General features: G+C 38.8%; 1 protein-coding gene across 1 annotated transcript in view; it reads left to right on the forward strand.

The window, feature by feature from the left end:
- The window catches only part of ndufaf6 (NADH:ubiquinone oxidoreductase complex assembly factor 6), a 27889-nt gene extending 23408 nt beyond the window's left edge, over positions 1 to 4481 (forward strand). Inside the window, exon 9 of the mRNA XM_006791751.2 lies at positions 3465 to 4481. Within this exon, the coding sequence (XP_006791814.2) occupies positions 3465 to 3593 (129 nt within the window). The 3' untranslated portion in view covers positions 3594 to 4481. The remainder of the gene's footprint in view (positions 1 to 3464) is intronic.
- The last annotated feature ends 15960 nt before the right edge of the window (positions 4482 to 20441 follow it).

Consider the following 20441-nt stretch of genomic DNA (forward strand, 5'->3'; position numbering starts at 1 on the left):
CAATTTACAGGACTTAAAGGATCTGCTGCTAACCTTTAGGTGCCAGATACCACAGCACACCTTCAGGGGTGAAGAGGAGTCCATGCCTCACCAGGTCGGGGCTATGTTTTGGCAGCAGAAGGGTAACCAACATAGTATTAGGCAGGTGGTCCTAATGTTATGCCTGATCATTGTATACCATATACAGGGAAGAGTGAAAACAACCCTTCAGATTGGCTGTCATTTGGGGAAAACAACAAATGGTGGTTACATCTGGCCACTGGGCCTGGTAGTGAGCAATCATTGCTTATGGCCAAAAAACTCATTTTAGCTGAATGTCTTTTCTCAAGATGCCTCAGGATGTTACTCATCATTTGCAGTTTGAGCCGAGGAGGAAAATTGATGGCACACAATGTTAAAAACAAAAACATGAGCATGCTCATTGTTGCACTGCTGACCTTATTTGTTGCCTCTGGACTTGGGCACTGTGGACTCTTAATCAAAACACTATTTGGACAGTGACTTGTAGCTATAAAGGCAGCTCTTATCACCAGCAGTGATCTTCAGCATAAAAGCTGGGTCAGTTTGACACAGAAGTTGATAGATAAAATTTCAGGTCAATGTTTGAATCACAGATTCAGCGTTATTCAAATATTCCAATGATTCAAGTCCCGCAAGGTTTTAATCACAGATGGTAGTTTAGAAATTCACTTTTAGAACAGACAAGTATGCAACAAAGTATTTTTCTCATGATGCAGATAAAAGTTGTAGTCAGAGTTGAGTGTCCACAAGAAAGGCTGTGATTAAGCTGCCTGCTTTTTTGTTTTTGTTGTTGTTGTTTTTTTTAAAGGGTTATGTGTTTATGTGTTGAGTCCTTTGCTGTGTGTATGCTTTCAAAGAGGTGAAGAAGGGTTTTGATCCTTGTTATTTGTAGTCTATCTCAAAAAATGAATAGCTTAAAAAAGTTCATTTTTAATATTTAATTTAAAAAGTAAACTGTCAAATTCTATATTTATGACATGTAAAGTGAAAATTTCAAGCCTTTTTGTTAGAACTATTTAAACAGTGTGAATACACACAACCACAATCACAGGGATGACACTGACCTGACAGTTGTCCAGATGACAATCATCAGCATCTTTCACAACGAGGGTGAGTCACAGAATGTTCTGGAAAGGCTGGCTTCTCAAGCGCTGTATGAAAGCAAGGTAATGGAAAATCGACTGGAAAGTAAAACTTTGTCAGAAACAGGGTGCACAAGCAACATGGATCACTTCATCCTTGAGAGGATTGTCAAGAAAAGTCAATACCAGCTTTACAAGAAATGGACTGAGGCTGGTGTCGGTGCATCGAGGGCCACCATGCTTCAGGAAAGAAGCCACAACTATTATCAGCCCACTCCTGAATGAGAGAAGACAGACGTGTCATACCTGGGCTAAGGAGAAGAACTACTGGACTCGTGCTCAATGGTCCAAAGTAGCCATCTACCAGGAGATTCTAGACCACTTCATGCTTTCGTCTGCTGAAAAGCTTTATGAGGATGCAAAGTCCTTTTCCAGCAGAAAAGTCAAAAATACTACCAAAGGGTTTGCTAAGCATGCGATTACTGTGCTTCAGTGTTCCAGCCAACTCTCCTGACATCAACCCAATAGAACATTTAAGGAAGATGAGAAACGGCTGAAACTGATATCATCAAGTCAAGCTGGGCTTCAGTAACAGATCAATAATAACTTAAGTTGTTCACCTCCATGACGCATCACTGCAGTAATTTGTGATAAAGGAGCCTCAACCAATTTTTTTTTTTTTAAAGCTTGAGGTGTTTCACTTTTTGTGTTGTGGATATAGAAGATGTAAAAGTTGACCTTTTTGACTTAAATTATTTAAAAATAATTTTTTTTTTCACAGTTGAGTTAGTTGAGATGCACTAGTACTCTAGCGTACTGAATTTAAAGTAATAAGTGTTTGGTACCATGAGAATGAAGCACAATATGATCAATCAAAGCAATCTGCTTTATTGTCCTCCAAATATGTTAGACTGTTGCCTACAAAAAACTAACAACTTATGGAATCAACACCTGTTTTTAATTATTGATGTCATTATGTTGCTACCTGCGTAAAATCTGAACAATACATCATCAAATATCTGCCAACTCAGGATGTATCTTGTGTTTTCAGAGTAGATGTATTCAGATGAAAATGTAAAGAACTTGCACTAAGTGCTGTGTAAGCAAACTGCAGCTCATCTGTTTGGAGATGAAATTGCATCATTATATGACTAAAGCTGAATTACCAAAAAAAAAAAGTTTCTAAAATTTTATTAACAGCATTACTAAAGTGTGAGTACCTGGAAATTTTTACTCTACAACACTGAAGTGATGTAATTCACCAAAGGGTTAGTCAATACTTCCCAGTAGCTAAAAATGCAGCACTGCTTTTATCTCACAAGTGGTTCCTAAAAGGAATACGCTGTTTTAAGCTGACTGTTTATACCTGCATGCAGAAGCTGTTTTCTGATTCTAAAACAATGATTTTAGATGATAATGATGCTGATGTACTGACCTGCATCTACTACAGCACAGAGCTGAAAAGCTCTCCAACTCTGCAGTTTGCAGCAAAACTCACTCTGCTCTCCTGAGTGTAGATTATGATATTCACTCTGCGGTGGACTTGTATTATTTGTCCATATGCATGTGCTTGATACTTTTCCAGCTCTGTGTTCTTGCCCGCACAAGAAAGCCACAGACACTCACGTTTTCTCACCGCGCCGACGATTTGATTTAAATGAACCGCAGGCTCGGATGAGTCATGTGAAACAGCAGGGTAAAAACAGAGTAGTCCTAGTGAAGTCTGAGGGACATGAAACGCACAAACCGCCGCTTAGGTTCTTTTATATTAACACATGAGTAGTTTATTTAAACCTTACAGTTGAGAGGGTACCTTTTAGAGCTGAGGACAAATGCCATAGCAATATGAATGCAAAGTTCTTTATGACCTAGATCACTCAGATTTCTAAGAGAGCTAAAATGCTCTTATCTGATGTAGTCATGCAGATGGTTTTCAAATCATATGGTGACATTTTGTTTGTTTTCCTACTTTAGTCAAGCTGCAATTTTGTCCTCCATACCCAAATATAAAACCATAAAAATAGCATTTTTAAGACTCAGTAGTGTACGTCTGTGGCCATAGTCAATTTTTGGCTACTTTCAGGTTTCTGACTCACCTCCATTTTGCTCAGTGATTCACAGGATATGGAGGGGCAAAAAAAAAAGACATGGCCAGTGGTGTATGTGTTTACTTATTTCTACCGCAATTGCAGTTAAAAACTTGTTCAAGGACCCAAGCCAACAACTAAACCATGTTATGAAGGTCTGAGTCATATCCATATGAACAATACCTGTAGGAAGATGAGTCGGTGTTTACACTGGAGCTTGTTAGGTCAAACCTGTTGAAGCTGAAACCAAACTCTCCTGTGATGTGTGCTTCAGGTGGTGTTGGAGGACTATCTTCACAGAGTGAGGAGGGTGGATTTTGATGTTTTCCACAAGAGTCTACAGAACAGAAATCCCCTTCTCCCAATCCAGCTGTACATCCGCTCCTGGAAGAAGACTTATTGACTTCATTTCTCTTCTTCCTTCAGCCTTTTTAAGGACTGCTGCAGGAAATGAAGTGCAGGGGATTTATCTCACCACTACCACCAAAAAACCACAAACCATACCAGACAAAGTCTGTGGCTCCCACAACAGCTTATATCTTTGAAATATTTGTTTAATCCACAAGTTCACTGGAGGTGTCCTGCCATGCTGATCAGAAAATGCTTGTGTAATGTTTTATTCACAATGTATGAAAACTTTGATCAGATGTCTTCTCGTGGCTTACAGAAAAATCTAATTGCAAATTGGGTCATATTGTTGTTGTTTTTTCACTCGTCGTTTCTGTAATAAACACAAACTTACAAGTTGAGACCTGTGGGATGTTAGAAGTCACCTCTGCCGAGCTGGACTTGTACATTGTTTGTATTAACTCTCTTCCTACACTAAAATCTATTTCTATTTTTAGTCACACATAATTTTTTTTTTACATCTCTGTAGCTTTTTAGTGTTATTTCAAGGTGTCTATTTGATGAATACGACGCTGCTACTGTGCTGTTGTTGTGGACATGTTCACTGAAACATGAAACGCTGAGGTATGACTTCAAGCTTCAGCTTCTGAGATCTGAGAAAATAGTGGGTGATAAAACCGGAGCAGTCAGGTGGGTTGGAAACAAACCTCTAGGTGAATATTTAAGAAAAACACTTTGAAAATAACTGTCTGCAGGTACTCTCAAACATTAGTGACCAACATCATGCCTCCCCAGGAACACAATACATGTAGCAGACGTGTTAATTCTGTTGTGAGCTGTGCTACCGATATGATTTCTACTGTATGTGGAATTGACAGGAGCCTGAGGGACAGACCTCGGGACGGTTACATTAAAAAAATAAATAAAAAGAAACTCTGCAATATTTTTTTTTTTGTCCTTGTTTCCCTATGATTCTCTTGTCTCTTCTGCTCTTACAAATGCCGAGTGCTTTCTCATAGGAGCTGGGGTCTTCAACTTGCAGTATAAAGCTTGGGGTAACTGATGAATTGAAGCTATAAGTAATGCCTGCTTGACTGCATTAACACGTGGATGTTTCTCAGTAAAAGTCTGCCAGACCAGGGTTGGACAATTAATGTTCTCAAGAGCTTAAATAGGAAACTGGGACTGTTATGGAGGGCCACACCAATAGGCTTATGAAGAGAGAAAAATAATATGAGCAAAATTGAGTTAAGCTTGTTGTTGTGGCCCCCCAGAACAGTCCTAGTTTCTTCTTTGACAGTACATCTTTTTAAATTTTTTTAACTGTTCTTTTCCCAGGGCAAAATGATTGTACAGCATACTAAAAGCAAGATTTGGGTGCACAATCTTTGGCAGCATAAAAGGATCTGTTTGACAGCTCTCACTAGATTCACCAACTTGGGAAGGTCTCTTTGAGCCATTTTTAAACAACTGCTGATTTAGAGTTTATCTGTTCAAACAAGTGCAAGTTATTCAGATGAGTCACAACTTTGCCAAGGTGTCTGAAGAAAACCCAAACTGTCACCCTCAGATCAGAAATTGGTTAGAATGTTCAGTGGTGGTGGTAACATCATGCGCTGGGGCTGTTTGCTGCCTTGGATGGAATAATGAAGAAGGAAGACTATTTCCAAATTCTTCAACTTCAAATGAAATCAACAGTTATATGGTTGGGACACCCACCAAGACAGTGATCGCAAACACATATCAAAGCTATAATTTTGACCCTATGTGGATTAGAGAAAATCAGAATTCAAATTTGTTAACCCAATAATTGTCTTTATGATTAGACAAGTTTTATAATGATTCCAGTATGGAAAAAGAACACTTCAAAAAATCATTAAAAGCCCGAAATTACCATAACATTCATGTCCATGAAGCATGTGAGCATATGAAAACTTTTGACTTCAACTGTATGTTTCTTATTGTCAGTACCTTACCTACAAATACATTCAGTCTTCTGCAACTGTGTCATTTCAGCTTGCTGCAAAGGGACCTTTGACACACACTAAACTCTTATACCAGCCTATAGTACATTAGATCCTTTTGTTAGCTCAAAGATCCGTGTTTTAATGCTGTTGTTTGGCAGCTGTAATGTCAAAGCATCAGAGTTTCATATGGGCAGAGTGAGTATTCTGGTCATAGGCCACTTATAAAATCCCAAGCAGCTGTCAGCCGAACACACATTGGACCACAGTAGTGAGATTGTAGCAGAAAAACCCCATTAAGCCGACTTCACACAGCACTCGTCGACCTTTCACCTGTTGTCATTTTTTTTTTATTTGATCATTATTAAGTTAGATGAAAGTTTACTGCCAAAAAAGTCCTGTTGCTTTTACCGGCAAAAAGTAAGTAGACTGTGAGTCTTCTCACATTATGCTATACGTCACTAACTTAGGTGTCTTTATCCATCATTTGGATACTGTTGATACTTTGTACGGCTGGTCTGTTCACAGCTTCCCACGTTGTCTCACTGTCTTGAGTACACTACAAACTACAAAAATACAACCTTATAAAGAATACAAGAAAAGCTGGGGAAAGCTTTTGCAACTGTAGCAAATTCTGCAAAACTTTTATGCATTTTTTTTGGGAGACAGTCTGAATTGTAATCCTGTTATTTTTGTCATTGCCAGTAATTTCGAAGACTGTTTGATACAAGGGTTTTTAGGCTGCTTTCCTACCTTTAAATGCAGAATTGCTGAGGCAGGAGAGGAAAATATGACTCAAAGCTTTCATATAGTTTTGTTCCTGGCTTCAGGAGGCCCATGGAGCCTCTCAAAGAATGGAGCCACATATAAGTACAGAAACTCAAAAGGTAATGAGACTGAAGATGCATACGTAGGAAGCAGGCCGTTCAAACCCGAAACATTTTATCTCTGAACAGTCCTGTGGAGAGCAGTCTGAAGTTTTCTACGGCACAATACATCGGCGTACTCAGACAGGTTCCTCTGTCTGTGTGTGTTACAGTCACTGTATCAGCAGGTGTCTTACCTAAAATAAATCTAATGTTCTGCAGCTGTTATCAAACCAAACAGCCCCGAAGAGAAAAGAAAGAGCTGCAGCACGTCAGCTCAGTTTCACACTGAGGCTGGAAAAACATCTAGGAAATTGCAACCAATCAAGTTTCTCTAGACTGAAACAACCCCCACATCATGCCTGTTGTGTCTGTGGGATAGAATACCGCTGGAGCCTTTAAATATAATGAGTTTCAGCTATTTCCTACGAAGCTGACCTGCCTGTTATTCTTGTCGTTCGATAAATGCTGCAATTCTGAGATACGCGGAGGTGCATTACCTACATTTCGATGGCAAAACCATTTACTAAACTTCCTTTTTTTTAGTTTTACTGGAAAAATATTCGTCATTTCTCTCGAGCAAAAATACATCAATAAGTTCAGATGCAACCCTGCGACCCTGGAAAGGATAAGCGGAAGCGAATGGTTGGATGGATGGAGGTCATTCACTTACTAAAACACCCTAAAAAATCAGATCTTTGCTGTTTCTAAGATCCTGCACGTGGTTCATACACCAACCCCAGCTAGAACAAAGTTGCTCTGTGATTAGTGAATTTCTAAGTAACCAATGATGTCCTAGGAATGTTGTTGTTTACCTGGAAAAGTTAAGATGTAGCTAAATCGCTCAGTAATGAATTTGTCATTGGTGGTGATCCCAACCCAAATCCAAATTTTAATCACAGAGTGATTTAAAAGGGAATCAGTTGTTTTCACTAAATCGTTCTCTCAAGTCTTAGGATGAAGGAGGAAATAAAATAATTATTCTGATGCCGATTCTGATACTTATTTGTTTTAACCAAAAAAGAGGCAATTTTAACTTTCTTTAAAAGTATAAAAATTATTTAAATAAGATATTTATGACGATGCAAAAAAAAGCTCAAAGAGTTATAGTCACAGTTCTTCCTTGTCCAAAAGAAAGATGAATGTACAGCTTTCCCTACCCTAGAAGCTCCTATATAAAAATACTATTTGCTTCTTTTTTTTCACATTTCAAGTCCAAAGTAATTCCAGATCTCCAGATTGTCAAAACTGCCTTTAGGAGAAGCAAAAAAAGAGAAAAATTTACATTTTTTCAAGGTATTTTTCTATATACAGTTGGTTCAGGAAAGCCACAAAAGCTTTAACTCCACAGGGAGTTAAAGAAACGTTTTGATGCATAAATTGTGTATGTGGAGTGAAAGCCCATTTCATTATTTCTGAAGGACTTTTGCTCTTAGAGGAGCACGTTCTGCTTGTCAGATCTGGTTAAAAACATGAAATTTTTTTTTACAGCAGAACATCCCTTTAGCTAATCGAGTCTGAAAAAAATGATAAGAAACGAGCAATTTGTTTGCAGCCTCTTGTATCTCATATTTTATTTAAATTTACTGTACTTGCTAAAACTGCTTCAGCTAAATCTTGGCTGGAAAAATCCAATTTGAACCTGAAAAAAAAACTATGATGGCCATTCTAGGAACATGTGGGCTACATGGGCTCTTTTTACATCAAGGACTGCATATTGCAATATTTCATTAACTATTGCAGAAGAAGCAGCGTTGTGTTTTCTAAAGGAACTTCACAAATTCCCAGACCATCTGGATCGATTTGGTTGCTTCCTTCACGTCCACAGATATCAGCAAGCCTTTAAGCCTCTCTGACTCCAGAGCAGTTGCTCTGAGCACGTGTTGAAATGTTTGAAACAGGTTGATTAAAATCAGTTTATGTGGTGAGAAAACATGGCCTGTTTAAAAAAGGAGAAAACACTGGACAGTACATTATGTGACAGGTCGTAGCTCAAATGCAAAGATTTAAATACTAAAATCTTCTTGCACAATCCTGATGCTGTTTTTGTGGCTCTGTGTGTCATTTTGTATATTTCATGAGATGTGCATTTATGATAAAAAGAAATCACGTGGGAAATTCACCTCTGGGCATCGAGCGACCCCACAGTGCCACAAAATGAATAAAAATGAAAGTTATCTTGAATGCTTGGAATGCTATTAGCATGTTAATGTGGTCCACCTATGACGTGTGTGGTTTCAGACGCTTGGCCTTTTTATGCCAAACCTGACACAGAGACTACAGATATGTTAGCACCGGCAAAATCATGTTTGTTTATTTATTTATTAAACTTGCAAGTTGTAAGACATAAAGTCATTATAATGTACAAAAGCACCGGATTAGACCAGTTAAAAATCTGACAAAAATAACAAAAATGTGGCTATAAATTGTGAAAAAATATAAGTAAGAACGGAGACATACATCTAGAGACTACTTCAAATATTTTTCATTAATGAGTTATTATTTACAGCAAAGTGCATGCAGTTCAGTTTTAGAATAATTTACATAACAAAAGAAGGTCACAGGAAGATGCTGATTTTGGTTTACAGTTCTGTATTTGACAATGTAATAGTCTCTTTGGGCAATGAGGGTCACTGACAACACTTTGTCCTGCTGTGTAAGTAGGGAGTGGGTGCAAGAGAGCCTGGAGAGGTGGAGGTATGCTTTGGAGAACACATGTTGGAATCAGAGGGTCAGGTGGAAAGGTGAAAATGCAAGGCTGTGCACTGGTCAGAGTCTGTGTAAACCATTACCAAGTTCCAAGAGTTCACTTTCTAATATTGTAGTGTCTTTATCTTAGTGAATAAATTGACTTTGTTGTGAACTGGGGACTACATAAATATAATTTAATTTAACTTAAAGAACACACAAAATAGGTTTTGACCAGTAAACATAGTTTAGCACAACCTGAACCACAATCTGGAGATTTGTTTATGTAAATTAGCTTTTGATGGCTGAGCAGATGGGCATAGAGAAGATGGGACTTGTGTGTAGCATGTTTATGAACGTGCGATTACTGTCAGCTGTAGGACAGCAGGGACAGGCCGTTCATAAGCATAAAGAGGCGATTCAGATGCCATTAAAATTAATTTCATGCAAAATCTGATAATTATGAGAATTATGCCTTTTTGAGCTCAATGCACTTCACGGTATCTACCCACTGTGTATGTGCCTGAAAGGAATTTATAAGATCATAAAATTAAATATTACCTCATGGACATTCATGGATTATTGAAACACGTGGACAGAATTTTATATCAAGATTAAAAGAAAAACTCACCTGGGTTCAGATGTTCAAATGAGTTAATGAAAACCTGAAGTCTAACTTGACCATCCTCTCACATTCATCAACATACAACATAATTGGAGCTCTAAGAGGTTGAAGACAATTTTCTATAGTTTTTTAGGCTTTCTATAATTTCACATTTGCATAAAACTCAGCTCCTCAAAAGGAAAAAAAAAAGCAAAGAAATGTAATGTGTTACTCTGCAAGTATATAAGAAAGGAGGTTGAAAAGACTTTTACTAAAAGCCAAAACAGATAAATGCATGACCTTTACTGTAAGTGTGCCAAGTAGATCCTACAGGAGCAACAAATCAAAATGGTCTCATGTTGGATAATGGTTTTTAAGATGAGCAGGGTTGTTCACCCTACCCTCACCTTGACGTGGCACGTGTCTCGTTAGTCCATAATTAAGTCTCATCTCTTCCGCCTTAAGCTGTCACTGTCAGCACCAAGACCTGTAATTACTAACTATGACCGAGGGAAGCTCGCTGCTTTCATCAGCAGATGCACCTACTTTTCACTAAGAGAACAGAAAGCGTTAATTAATTCATATCTGCCTCATTGTTCACAATTCCATCCATCCATTCGCTTCCGCTTATCCTTTTCAGGGTCGCGGGGGGCGCTGGAGCCTATCCCAGCTGTCATAGGGCGAGAGGCGGGGTGTTCACAATTCCATTCAATATAATTGTGAACCTTTTTAGAGTCACTGAAATGCTGCTCTAATTTACATGTGTTTTCCATTATGGGACTGAAGACCTCAACGAGAATCAGACCACGAGAGCCCTGACACACACCAAGGCCACATTTGTTCCTAGAAGTTGGGATTTTAAAAGAGAGAGCCCTCCTACATACTGCTGCAACAAGACAACAAATGTTGTGTTTAATTGCAGTGCTAATTTTAGTGATGCCAAAAGCAGATAAATATTAGTTCTGTTATGAAAAAAAAAGAAAAATCAATATTTAGAGACAAGAACGGTCATGAATAAATATTTATATTCACCCCAAAGAGATTTGCTGCCTAAATTTCACCCTTTTCCTAGAATCTTACTCTGACACACCAAGCCTCTGCAGTTATTCCTTACATACATGAACCCTCTCTGTGATCTTCCTCTTTTTCATCTTGCCTGGAACCACCATATTTGTTGCAAAATCAGTTTTACCCCGGTTCTTTTATTCGTCGAGGCATCCAGAGACGGCACCAGAACTCAGTAGTTATTTCACAAAACCTTTATTCATCTTTATTCATCTTCATTTAAGCATGCACTTCTAGAAGGGAAGACGAGGCCGGTGTGTCCCTCTGCAAAATCTTCACTCCTTTGTCTGTGAAACACAGTTTTGTAGGGGCGACCCTACCATAACCCCCCCCCCCCCCTCCCCCCACGGTGTGCTGCAAACTCTGTGTCTGTGTCTATGCACGAGCACGTGAATGCCTGTGTGTGTGCGTACCCGTATGCCTATGTGAGCGCACGTGAGTGAATGTATGTGCGTACCTGTATGTATGTGTGAGTGCACGTGAGTGAGTGTGCGTGTGGATGTGTGTACGTGACAGTTAAAACACTGTGGGTGTAGGTGACTCCCTAGAGGTCATAAAAACCCATCTCCCTTCCAGACCACAGTTATCCAGTTACAAATGTTGAGACCCCCACCCAGGTATCCTCTGGGGAATTTCCACTCAGCATTAACTCCTCTTTGTCTTACTTTCACAGTTCAGCTGGGGGAGGGTTTCCTACAATCTACTCCTAAGTTCATGACACAGTCCAGCCTTCATTTATATCCAAGGCAGTGTCAGTGTCTCTACAATAATTCTAGATTCTATGTTAACACATTTCTCAACTCTAAATCAGCTAAACATTCCTACATATTCTACATCCCCAATATATCGACTATCCGTCCTCTCCTCGTGTCCAAACCATGTCAAATGTAACCTCATTTCTAATCTTGTCCATTCTGATCACTCCCAATGAAAATCTCCAGCTCGGCCTCCAGGAAGGTCTCACTACCATTTTTTAAAGCTTCACATTGACTCTTGCTGCTATGCTACTGTCACAAATCACCCTTGGCTCTCATCTCCACGTGCTCCACCTTCTCTACACTCTCGCTCCTTCACTTCTTTTGTGCACAGTGTCTAGTGCTCACTGGCCCTTGGTATTTAAAATCATCCACCTTCACTACCACCTCTCCAGGCTTTCTTCCAACTGCTCCATACTCACAGTGTCATCCTCAAACTTCATAGTCTACAGAGACTACTGCCTGACCTCATCTATCAACCTGTCCATCACCACTGCAAACAGGACTGAGCTCAGAGTCGATCCTGATGTAATCTCCTGTGTCACTCCAACCACACACCTTACCACTGTCTCACTGCCCTCATACCTGACCTGCACCACCCTCACATACTTCTCATTCTTGGCTTCTTATAGTTTCCCTCTTAGCACCCTATTATATGCTTTCTCTAGATCCATAAAGACTCAGTGCTGCTCTTTCTGACCTTCTCTATCATTTTCCACGAACGCTTTTTCACTGCATGATAGCTACTTTTCAACCATATATATTTAATTTGTGTTATACACTGGGGTATTTATAACTATTTGTACATATTAAAGATATTTTACTATATTTTGGAACTTGGTGATATATTGTATTATTTCATTTAGTTTAGGCAATTACATAATTTTCTCAGGGATTAATAAAGTATTCTGGTTCTGATGCTGCTGCTCACTGATTGTCACCTCTCTTTTTAAGCTAGTGTCAACAACCCTTCCTCATAGCTTCATGGTTTGGCTTATCAGCTTTAAGTGAAGACAGATGTAGGGACTATTTAAATAATTTACAGTTCCCTCCATAATGTTTTTGACAAAGACACAATTTTTGTACACCACCATGGTGGATTTTAACAACACAATTTAAATAGATTAAAAGAACCAAACATCAGACTTTTACACCAAACTCTGAAATTCCTTGAAATAACAAACATTTGCATTACCACCAGGACAGCGTATCACAACAGATCAGTGTGTTCAGCTGAAGCTTAACTCAACCTGTGACGTTTTTTTTTCCGGCTTGAGGCAATGTTTGTGGGACTAATTTTCCAATCCACAGACACAGAAGGGAGACTTCTGTTCAGATTTATCCATGAGGTCTTTGTAGTGTGACTGCAGCCCCAAGAAAACCAATTTCTTACGGTCAGTTTCATAAAACAAAACTGTTCTTAAAGACTTTCATTCAAATGCTGAAGAGGTCAAAAAGCAACAATTCGGTCTTTCAGAAAATACAACAGATTAATCAATCTTTAATGTCTCTGCATGCACTGTGGCTGACAGCACCGAGCTTTATACTAATAATAAAAGTGAATGTCAGCTGTAATTGGTTGTTGGACACTGGGAATGAACTAACAACAAAGACAAGTTAACACATTAATTCATACAAACTAGGTTCGAAAGATGGAGCACCAAGAAGAAGAAGAATATTTTAATCCTGGGTGCTGCAGCCAATGTTGAATTATTTGTTTGATTATGATTTCTATAGTCTGTTGCATAGACAAAAATCAGATAATGAAATTGCAACATGCAAAGTCCAACTTCTAGAGATGCTCCTTCATACAGAGCGTCCATCTGAGCGTTTCACTGTGTGGGAGACAAAACCAAGGAGAAGGAAGAGTGTCTCATCTTACTATTGCTATACGCATGAGGGCAGCCACAAAAACCTGTATGTAGACTGGCAACACGTAGCTCATGACAGAGGAGGAATTGCTGTATGGGCAGTTTGATAATGAAATAAATTTCAAAGCTGCAGATATAGAAACATGCATGAATGGCTCTTAGTAAAGGTTGAACATGTCAAAGGCATGCCAACTTTATTCACTGTCTTCAGAAGTGCTGCAGTGCAGTGGAAGAGCTTAAATGTATCAAGAAGCTTTTGATATGCCAGCAAACATGTGAGCTGTAATTCAGAAACACGCAAGTCTTGGGGGATGGTTCAGGAGAGCAAATGATGCTTCAAAAAGATTGAGGGTATAACATCTGTTTGGTACTTGAACTTAACCATTTTGGGACAGAGTATCTGGAAAAAATCTGTTAATTGGCTGCTAGCACTCGAAAGATACTTGTAATTAACAGCATCTCAAATGTCATTCATCAGTTCATGATAAGATTTACTGCCTAGAAGGAGCTAAAAAGCACAGTTGAATGGATTTTGAAGTTGACCGGGAATCTGCTGGACTTAAAAGAAGGTAATTACTGGAAACTTCTATTACTTTTTCTCTGCGCTGACTGCTTTAGGTGACAGTTGCTCTGCAGGAGCATCTTAAGGGAGCAGGAACAGCCATTATTTGCTTCAGTCAGCAGAAAAGGTTTGTAAGCGAAATGAGTGCACTGACATCTGACAGGCTTGGGAAAAATGGAGAAAAAAAATAAGTTGGATCTGCATCTGATCAGAGTTGGAATAAGGCAGCAAGGACTGATAGCACTAAACATCCTATCATTATCTCTAGGGAACAGCTGTGCTCTATTTGACACTAATCAGCTGGGTTATGCATAAAGAAATCATCCTCTCTCAAAATTGTGCAGAACCTGCAGGAGCTATTAGGTTACATATATCAGCTCTGCAGGAAATAAAAATAAGATGAAACATATCAAACTCTGAAGTCTACAGATGCCAAAGATAAAAGTTAGTCAAGCAGAAAATGGCAGATTTTCCAGAAATAAAAACTCCTGAACGACGATACAGTTTTTACTGATTTGGAGTGATGTGGTGACATAGCACAATGCTATGGTGTTATCTTTACATGCATGGAACATGGGGCAGTCACTTTGCAAATAGACTAGATAAAGATTCACAAAATAGTGTTTCAGATCAGTAGTATTTAAACAGTTGCAGGTGTGTGCACCACTAAAGAAAAAAGCCTATGTGTTAAAACTTATGAAGAAGATGTTTTGTCTTTTGGTTATGGTTTGGACTGGGAATGAAAATAGCATAACAATTCTACATGGCAGCTGATTGTTTTATATCTTATTGTGTGTCATACAAAGTAATTTCTTTTTATCTTTCCCTATGGTATTACTTACTCTAACATGGTTATCATAAAACACAAAAATGTTGTTCGAAGACCGAGTTATTTTTTTTCCCATTCCAGCCCATGCTGTGAAAATAAGATAAGATAAGATAACCTTTATTAGTCCCACACATGGGAAATTTGTTTTGTCACAGCAGGAAGTGGACAGTGCAAAAGTTATGAAGCAAAAAGCAAAAAAAAAAAGTAAGAATAACCAAGTTAGGAATATCATCTGTATAAAATCTATTAAAGAAAAAAATAGTACAGTTATTTTCAGTTCAGCAACTATTCAGTGGCTTTGAGAAGCAATAGTGAGGACATCAGGTAAAGTAAAGACTTGTCAGATCAAAAGAAGAAGACAATCAATTCTTTTATCCTTGAACAGAATAAAAATGAAAAAACAAATACAACAACATAGACAAGAAAAAGCCTTTAAACTGTTTGATTTGAACTAAGTAAAATGGATTTATGTTTACAATTCCAGACGTGTATGTTCTTTTTTCTTTTGAATGAGGAGGTCGAGACAGAAAGTGAGAAGCAATAAATGGAAAACATGTAGATATAATAAGAACAAAGTGCATGCAAATATCTGAACGTTACACTGCACTTTGTAGTCACATTAATAAGATACACTCAACAGCCACTTTGGCTGATGTTAAATAAGTTAAAGGCAAATGTCTTATCAACATTACACAACTCAGGCATCAAGCATCAGAATGAGGAAGAAATATGATTTGGACGTGACATGAATGTTAGTGCCAGATGTGCTGGTCTAAGTATTTCAGAAACTGTGTGTCTTCTGGGATTTGCAGATAATGGTCCACAAAAGAGAAGATATCTGATGAATGGCAGTTCTTTGGGCTGAAATGAATTGTTGATGTCTGATGTCTGATGACAATGACCAGACTCAATATAACTGAGACATGCTGAAGAGCATCTCTGAGTGCACAGCACATCAAACACTAAAGCAGCAGATGACATCATTGCTCTAGTCCAGTCATCTTTCTGGTCAGCCTCTTTGAGCCTCTTCGAGCCAATCAGCATCCACTCTGCATATTTTAAATCACACTGTGCATCTTTTACTCTACCTTGCAGCCTCTTTTCCATCTCTGCCTCACCCAAGTCCATCCAAGCCTTCATGTCATCTTTACCAAGTAGACTCAAATTTGCAGTAACTTTGTGGCGCTAGCAAAAGGTGGTCAAACTCGGTAGTATCAAGGCATGCTACTCAAATTAATCATAAACTTTGAAGCAAATTTAATAAATGTAAATATTTAAAATGATCTAGATGCATTACTTTTGGTATGGTACTAAAAGCCATGCCTTCTGTAGCTTCCCTTTACTCCTGCCTCAAGGGATGAGTTCAAAAAAAGAGCTCCATATTTCTTAAGCTGATGCAGCACATTAAATGTTACAGTTTGTCAGGATATTTCAGTTCAAATACTAGTGATACAGCAGTACTACGGTGATATTACTGGGTTGTTTAGCTTTGGTAAGGAATAAATCTACATTTTAATATATATAGTAAAATAAATTATTTTCTAAAAAAAATAAACAGATTACGATAACAGATTATGGTTATTGTACTGCATACTGCAATGTTGTGTTGGATGTAAGGGTGAAGCAATGAATATCTGTAATTTTGTCTTTGCAGAGACCTCCAACAATCAACTCATGAGCAGTAATTGTAGCATCATGGCAACATGTAAACATCCAGAAACCTTAATCTATTTATTTGTATCCATAGACCCAAAGTTCCAATATATCCACATGAACAACAGCTTCAGCACCGTCTAAGAGCAAGTTATAAATACAGAATTTGACAGGCATTTTGTGAACTAGTCATGATTCTGGATCGATTCATTAAGTTCATGGGTAAAAATTAAAGTGCGTCCAATCTTAGAAACATTTCTCTTTTTTTTCTCTTGAACAGTGCACAGCCTCCATCTGGGTGCCCACTCACTGAAAGGAACAGAGGGAAAGAGCTCTGTGCTCACTCGCTGGGGGAAAGTTTGATGAAGTATAGATTTTTCAGCAGGTGCTTTAGAAAAATAGAAATTGCTAAAAGGGTAAAAAAAAAAAAAAAAAAGCCCATCAACAAATAATGTCAAAGAGCCACAAAGTTTGTAAGCCAACCAAGCTCCACAAATTCCTAAATAACTTAAACAGACAATCTGAAAAACCCCTTATATTGTCTGAATCTAATTATGTTTTTCAGCTTTGGATTCATGTTTTGTGATTCAGTTTTTGCTTCCTCCTGTTAGTCTTTTAATCTTTTGCTCCTTTTATCTTACCGTTATTCCATTGTTGAGCTTTAGTTTTACTATCCTGTGTTTTTGTTCACATTTTTGTTTTTAAAATTTATTCTTTGTAGTACTTTTAGTTTCCTCTGTGTTTCTCTGTGAGTCTTATCTTTCTGTTTCAGCGTGTTCCTGTTTGTTAGTCATACCTATTGTTGGTCTTGTCTTTGTGTTTAGAATTTTGTTATGTGGGCTACGTTCACACTGCAGGTCTTAATGCTCAATTCCGATTTTTTGATCAAATCCAATTTTTTTGTCTGCTTGTTCACACTACAAATAAAATGCGACAGCAAACGCGCTCTAGTGTGAACGCTCAAAGCGGCCCGCATGCGCAAAAGAAGACGTCACACATAACGCGCTGTTTAGACCCAGAGCAAACAGTATTGTTTGACTTCTGGCCCTTAATATAAAGACTTTGAATTTTACGTTTCCCAATTTTTGCTTTAAGTTATTTTGTTATTTACATAATAATGTAAATAACATAATAATTACATAATAATGTAAATAACCTAATAATTATCCTTATTGCTGTTTTAGAGAGGAGCGGTGCTTCAAAGGATAGTTGCAGATTTCTGTCAGAAACAATACAAATAAAATGTTCACGTTGTCTTCCCAACAGTTTCACTAACATCTACACTGGATGGCCAGGAAGCGTTCACGATGTCTTCTCGGGCGCTTCTCGGGCGTCTGTCTTGTGTCGGTGACGTAAAAGACTGATTTAATGCGACATGACCGTTCAAACAGCAGTCGCTTTCTAAAACATCGGATATGTATCAGATTCAGTACCACATACGAAAGTGACCCAGATCGGATTTGAAAATATCGGATTTGTGCCGTTCACACTGTCAGACCATGATCGGATATGGGTCGCATAGGGTCAAAAAAAAATCGGATTTGATGCGCTTTCGCCTGCAGTGTGAACGTAGCCTTAGTTACTTGTTTATCAGTCCTGCCATAATTGTTTTCACCTGTGTTAATTATGTTCAGCTGTGTCTCATTCCCCAGCTGTCTCCAGTAGCCTGTCAGCCCTGTTTGTAAGTAGTGCCTTCCTTTGTCATTTATAAATGCATCTTTTATTATTCCGGCGTTGTACTTGTAGTCTGTATTTAAGTCTTCTCCAACACTTTTACTACAGTCAGAAGTAGTGATGGGCAGATGAAGCTTCATGAAGCACTGAAGCTTTTCATCCAATTGGTTCACCCCAGCACAAAGCGTCTTGAAGCTTCATTTGCTCTAGTAGGACATCTACTGGACGTAAAAATATTAGTTGGCATGAATTTGAAGAGTGTGGCCTTTTGCACACAGCCTGTAAATGTCAACAACAAAAGGAGTGTGTAAAACATGTATATTGTAGTGATGGTAGTATACTGTGTATATTTATATTGGCAGTATGGAAAATGATCGTTTGGAAATGCTTAAAATGGAAATGATCATTTACTGTGAGGTGAGGTGTGGTTGGGGTGTGGACAGTGGTTGTGCTTTTGTAACGTTGAGGTATGGACAGCTACACACTGCCTGTTCACATTTTATTCTGTAAAAACTACGTTTTCACTGCTTTTATGACCTTTTACTGGGGAGAACCTAGCTAGGATTTAATGATTTAACAAATCTTTTAAATCCTTTGTCCTCCACAATGCTAAATGGCTGGGAGTCCTCAATCACCATGCTAACCAGGTTTTTATCTATTTGAGATTGTTCACCTGAGGAAAGACAACAAAAACAAAGCACAAATATAAATATCACACACGTAACTTATTACAGCTGTATAATATTGTTATATCATTTAGTAACATTACTGCATGCTATATTATCATGGCATTTGATGGCTCACCTGGTCTTGCTCCACAATCGGTGTTCCCCTTATTCTCATGCAAAGCTCTGTAGTGCCTAAGCATGGATGAGGTGTTGTTGTTATATCCCAGCTCCCTGGCACATAGCAAACACTTCACCTTGTACAAAAGTAAAGCCGCTTAACATAAATTGTATTGCACCATCAGTATTATGAAAATACATCTTCTGTAGAAATTTACATACCTTGTTGGGAGGAATAAAATCAAAATGTTCCCACACAGGGGAGGACATCCTCCTCTTCTTAGCTGGCTCCATTCTCTCCTGACTTTCTCTCCTCACTCTCCTAAACCTCCCAACTGTCTCCAAACTCTCACTAACCGCAACTCTCCATCAAACACCTACATTTTTGAATGAAGTCTGAGGGGTTTATATCGCTGTCGTAGCTCACGGCAAAGTTCGCCCCCTCCATTACTCGACACAAGCTTCGAAGCCTCGATACAGAACGTCACATCACTAGTCAGAAGTATACCTACACAGCTAACAAATAGTTAGTCCGCATAGTCAAATATTTGGTGACAGTAGCATCTCCCCCCCCCCCCCCCCCCCCCCCCAGGCTTTTTATGAACAAAAAGCCAACCGATAGAGTATATGACTTAAAATTGTGTTAACCTGATTTAATGAATGCTTAATTATTGGCATCTGTAGCTAACTAATCGTAAACAGCATTGGGTGTTACTGTGTTACTGTAATCAAATTAGAAGATAATTACTGTTGTTATTACTTGCAATATGCAAATTCAAAAATCTGCATGGTGGGTTTAACGGAGACGGTTTTCAAAAACATTCAACATAATTTCACCAAACACGGTAAGTTTAACTGTGGTATAAGTAAAGTCCTGCAGTTTATGTAGTGCACGTATGGCCTAACATTAGCCTTTACTTCGATGTTGAGGTTGCCATTCTCTTCGCACATTGAAGAGAATGGCAACCTCAACATCGAAGTTTACCGGAAGCCCACACACACGGACCAGTACCTCCTCTTTGACTCCCATCACCCTCTGGAACACAAACTTGGAGTAATTAGGACCCTACACCACCGGGCAGAACATGTTCCCTCTAAGCCTGAAGGAAAAAAGAAGGAACACACACATGTAAAGGAAGCACTCAAAACGTGCGGCTATCCTAAATGGGTGTTCTTAAAGTCAGCAAAGAGGCACAGAAAAGAAGATCGGACACCAGTGAGGGAGGATAAGAAGGACAGACGCAACAACATTGTCATCCCCTATGTAGCCGGTGTATCAGAAAAACTCAGGAGGGTTTTCTCCAAGCATGACATCCCGGTGCATTTCAGACCCAGCAACACGCTCAGACAAAAACTGGTTCACCCGAAAGACAAAATGCCAAAACACAGACTTAACAATGTGGTGTTTGCTGTACAGTGCAGCGAGGAATGCCCAGACCTCTACATTGGAGAGACCAAACAGCCACTTCACAAGCGCATGGCACAACACAGAAGAGCCACCTCCACAGGACAAGACTCAGCTGTCCATCTGCATCTTAAGGATAAAGGACACTCTTTCGAGGATGCCAATGTTCACATTTTGGACAG

The sequence above is a fragment of the Neolamprologus brichardi genome, chromosome 11 (genome assembly GCF_056152115.1).
Source record: "Neolamprologus brichardi isolate AB-2024 chromosome 11, ASM5615211v1, whole genome shotgun sequence".
Taxonomy (NCBI): domain Eukaryota; kingdom Metazoa; phylum Chordata; class Actinopteri; order Cichliformes; family Cichlidae; genus Neolamprologus; species Neolamprologus brichardi.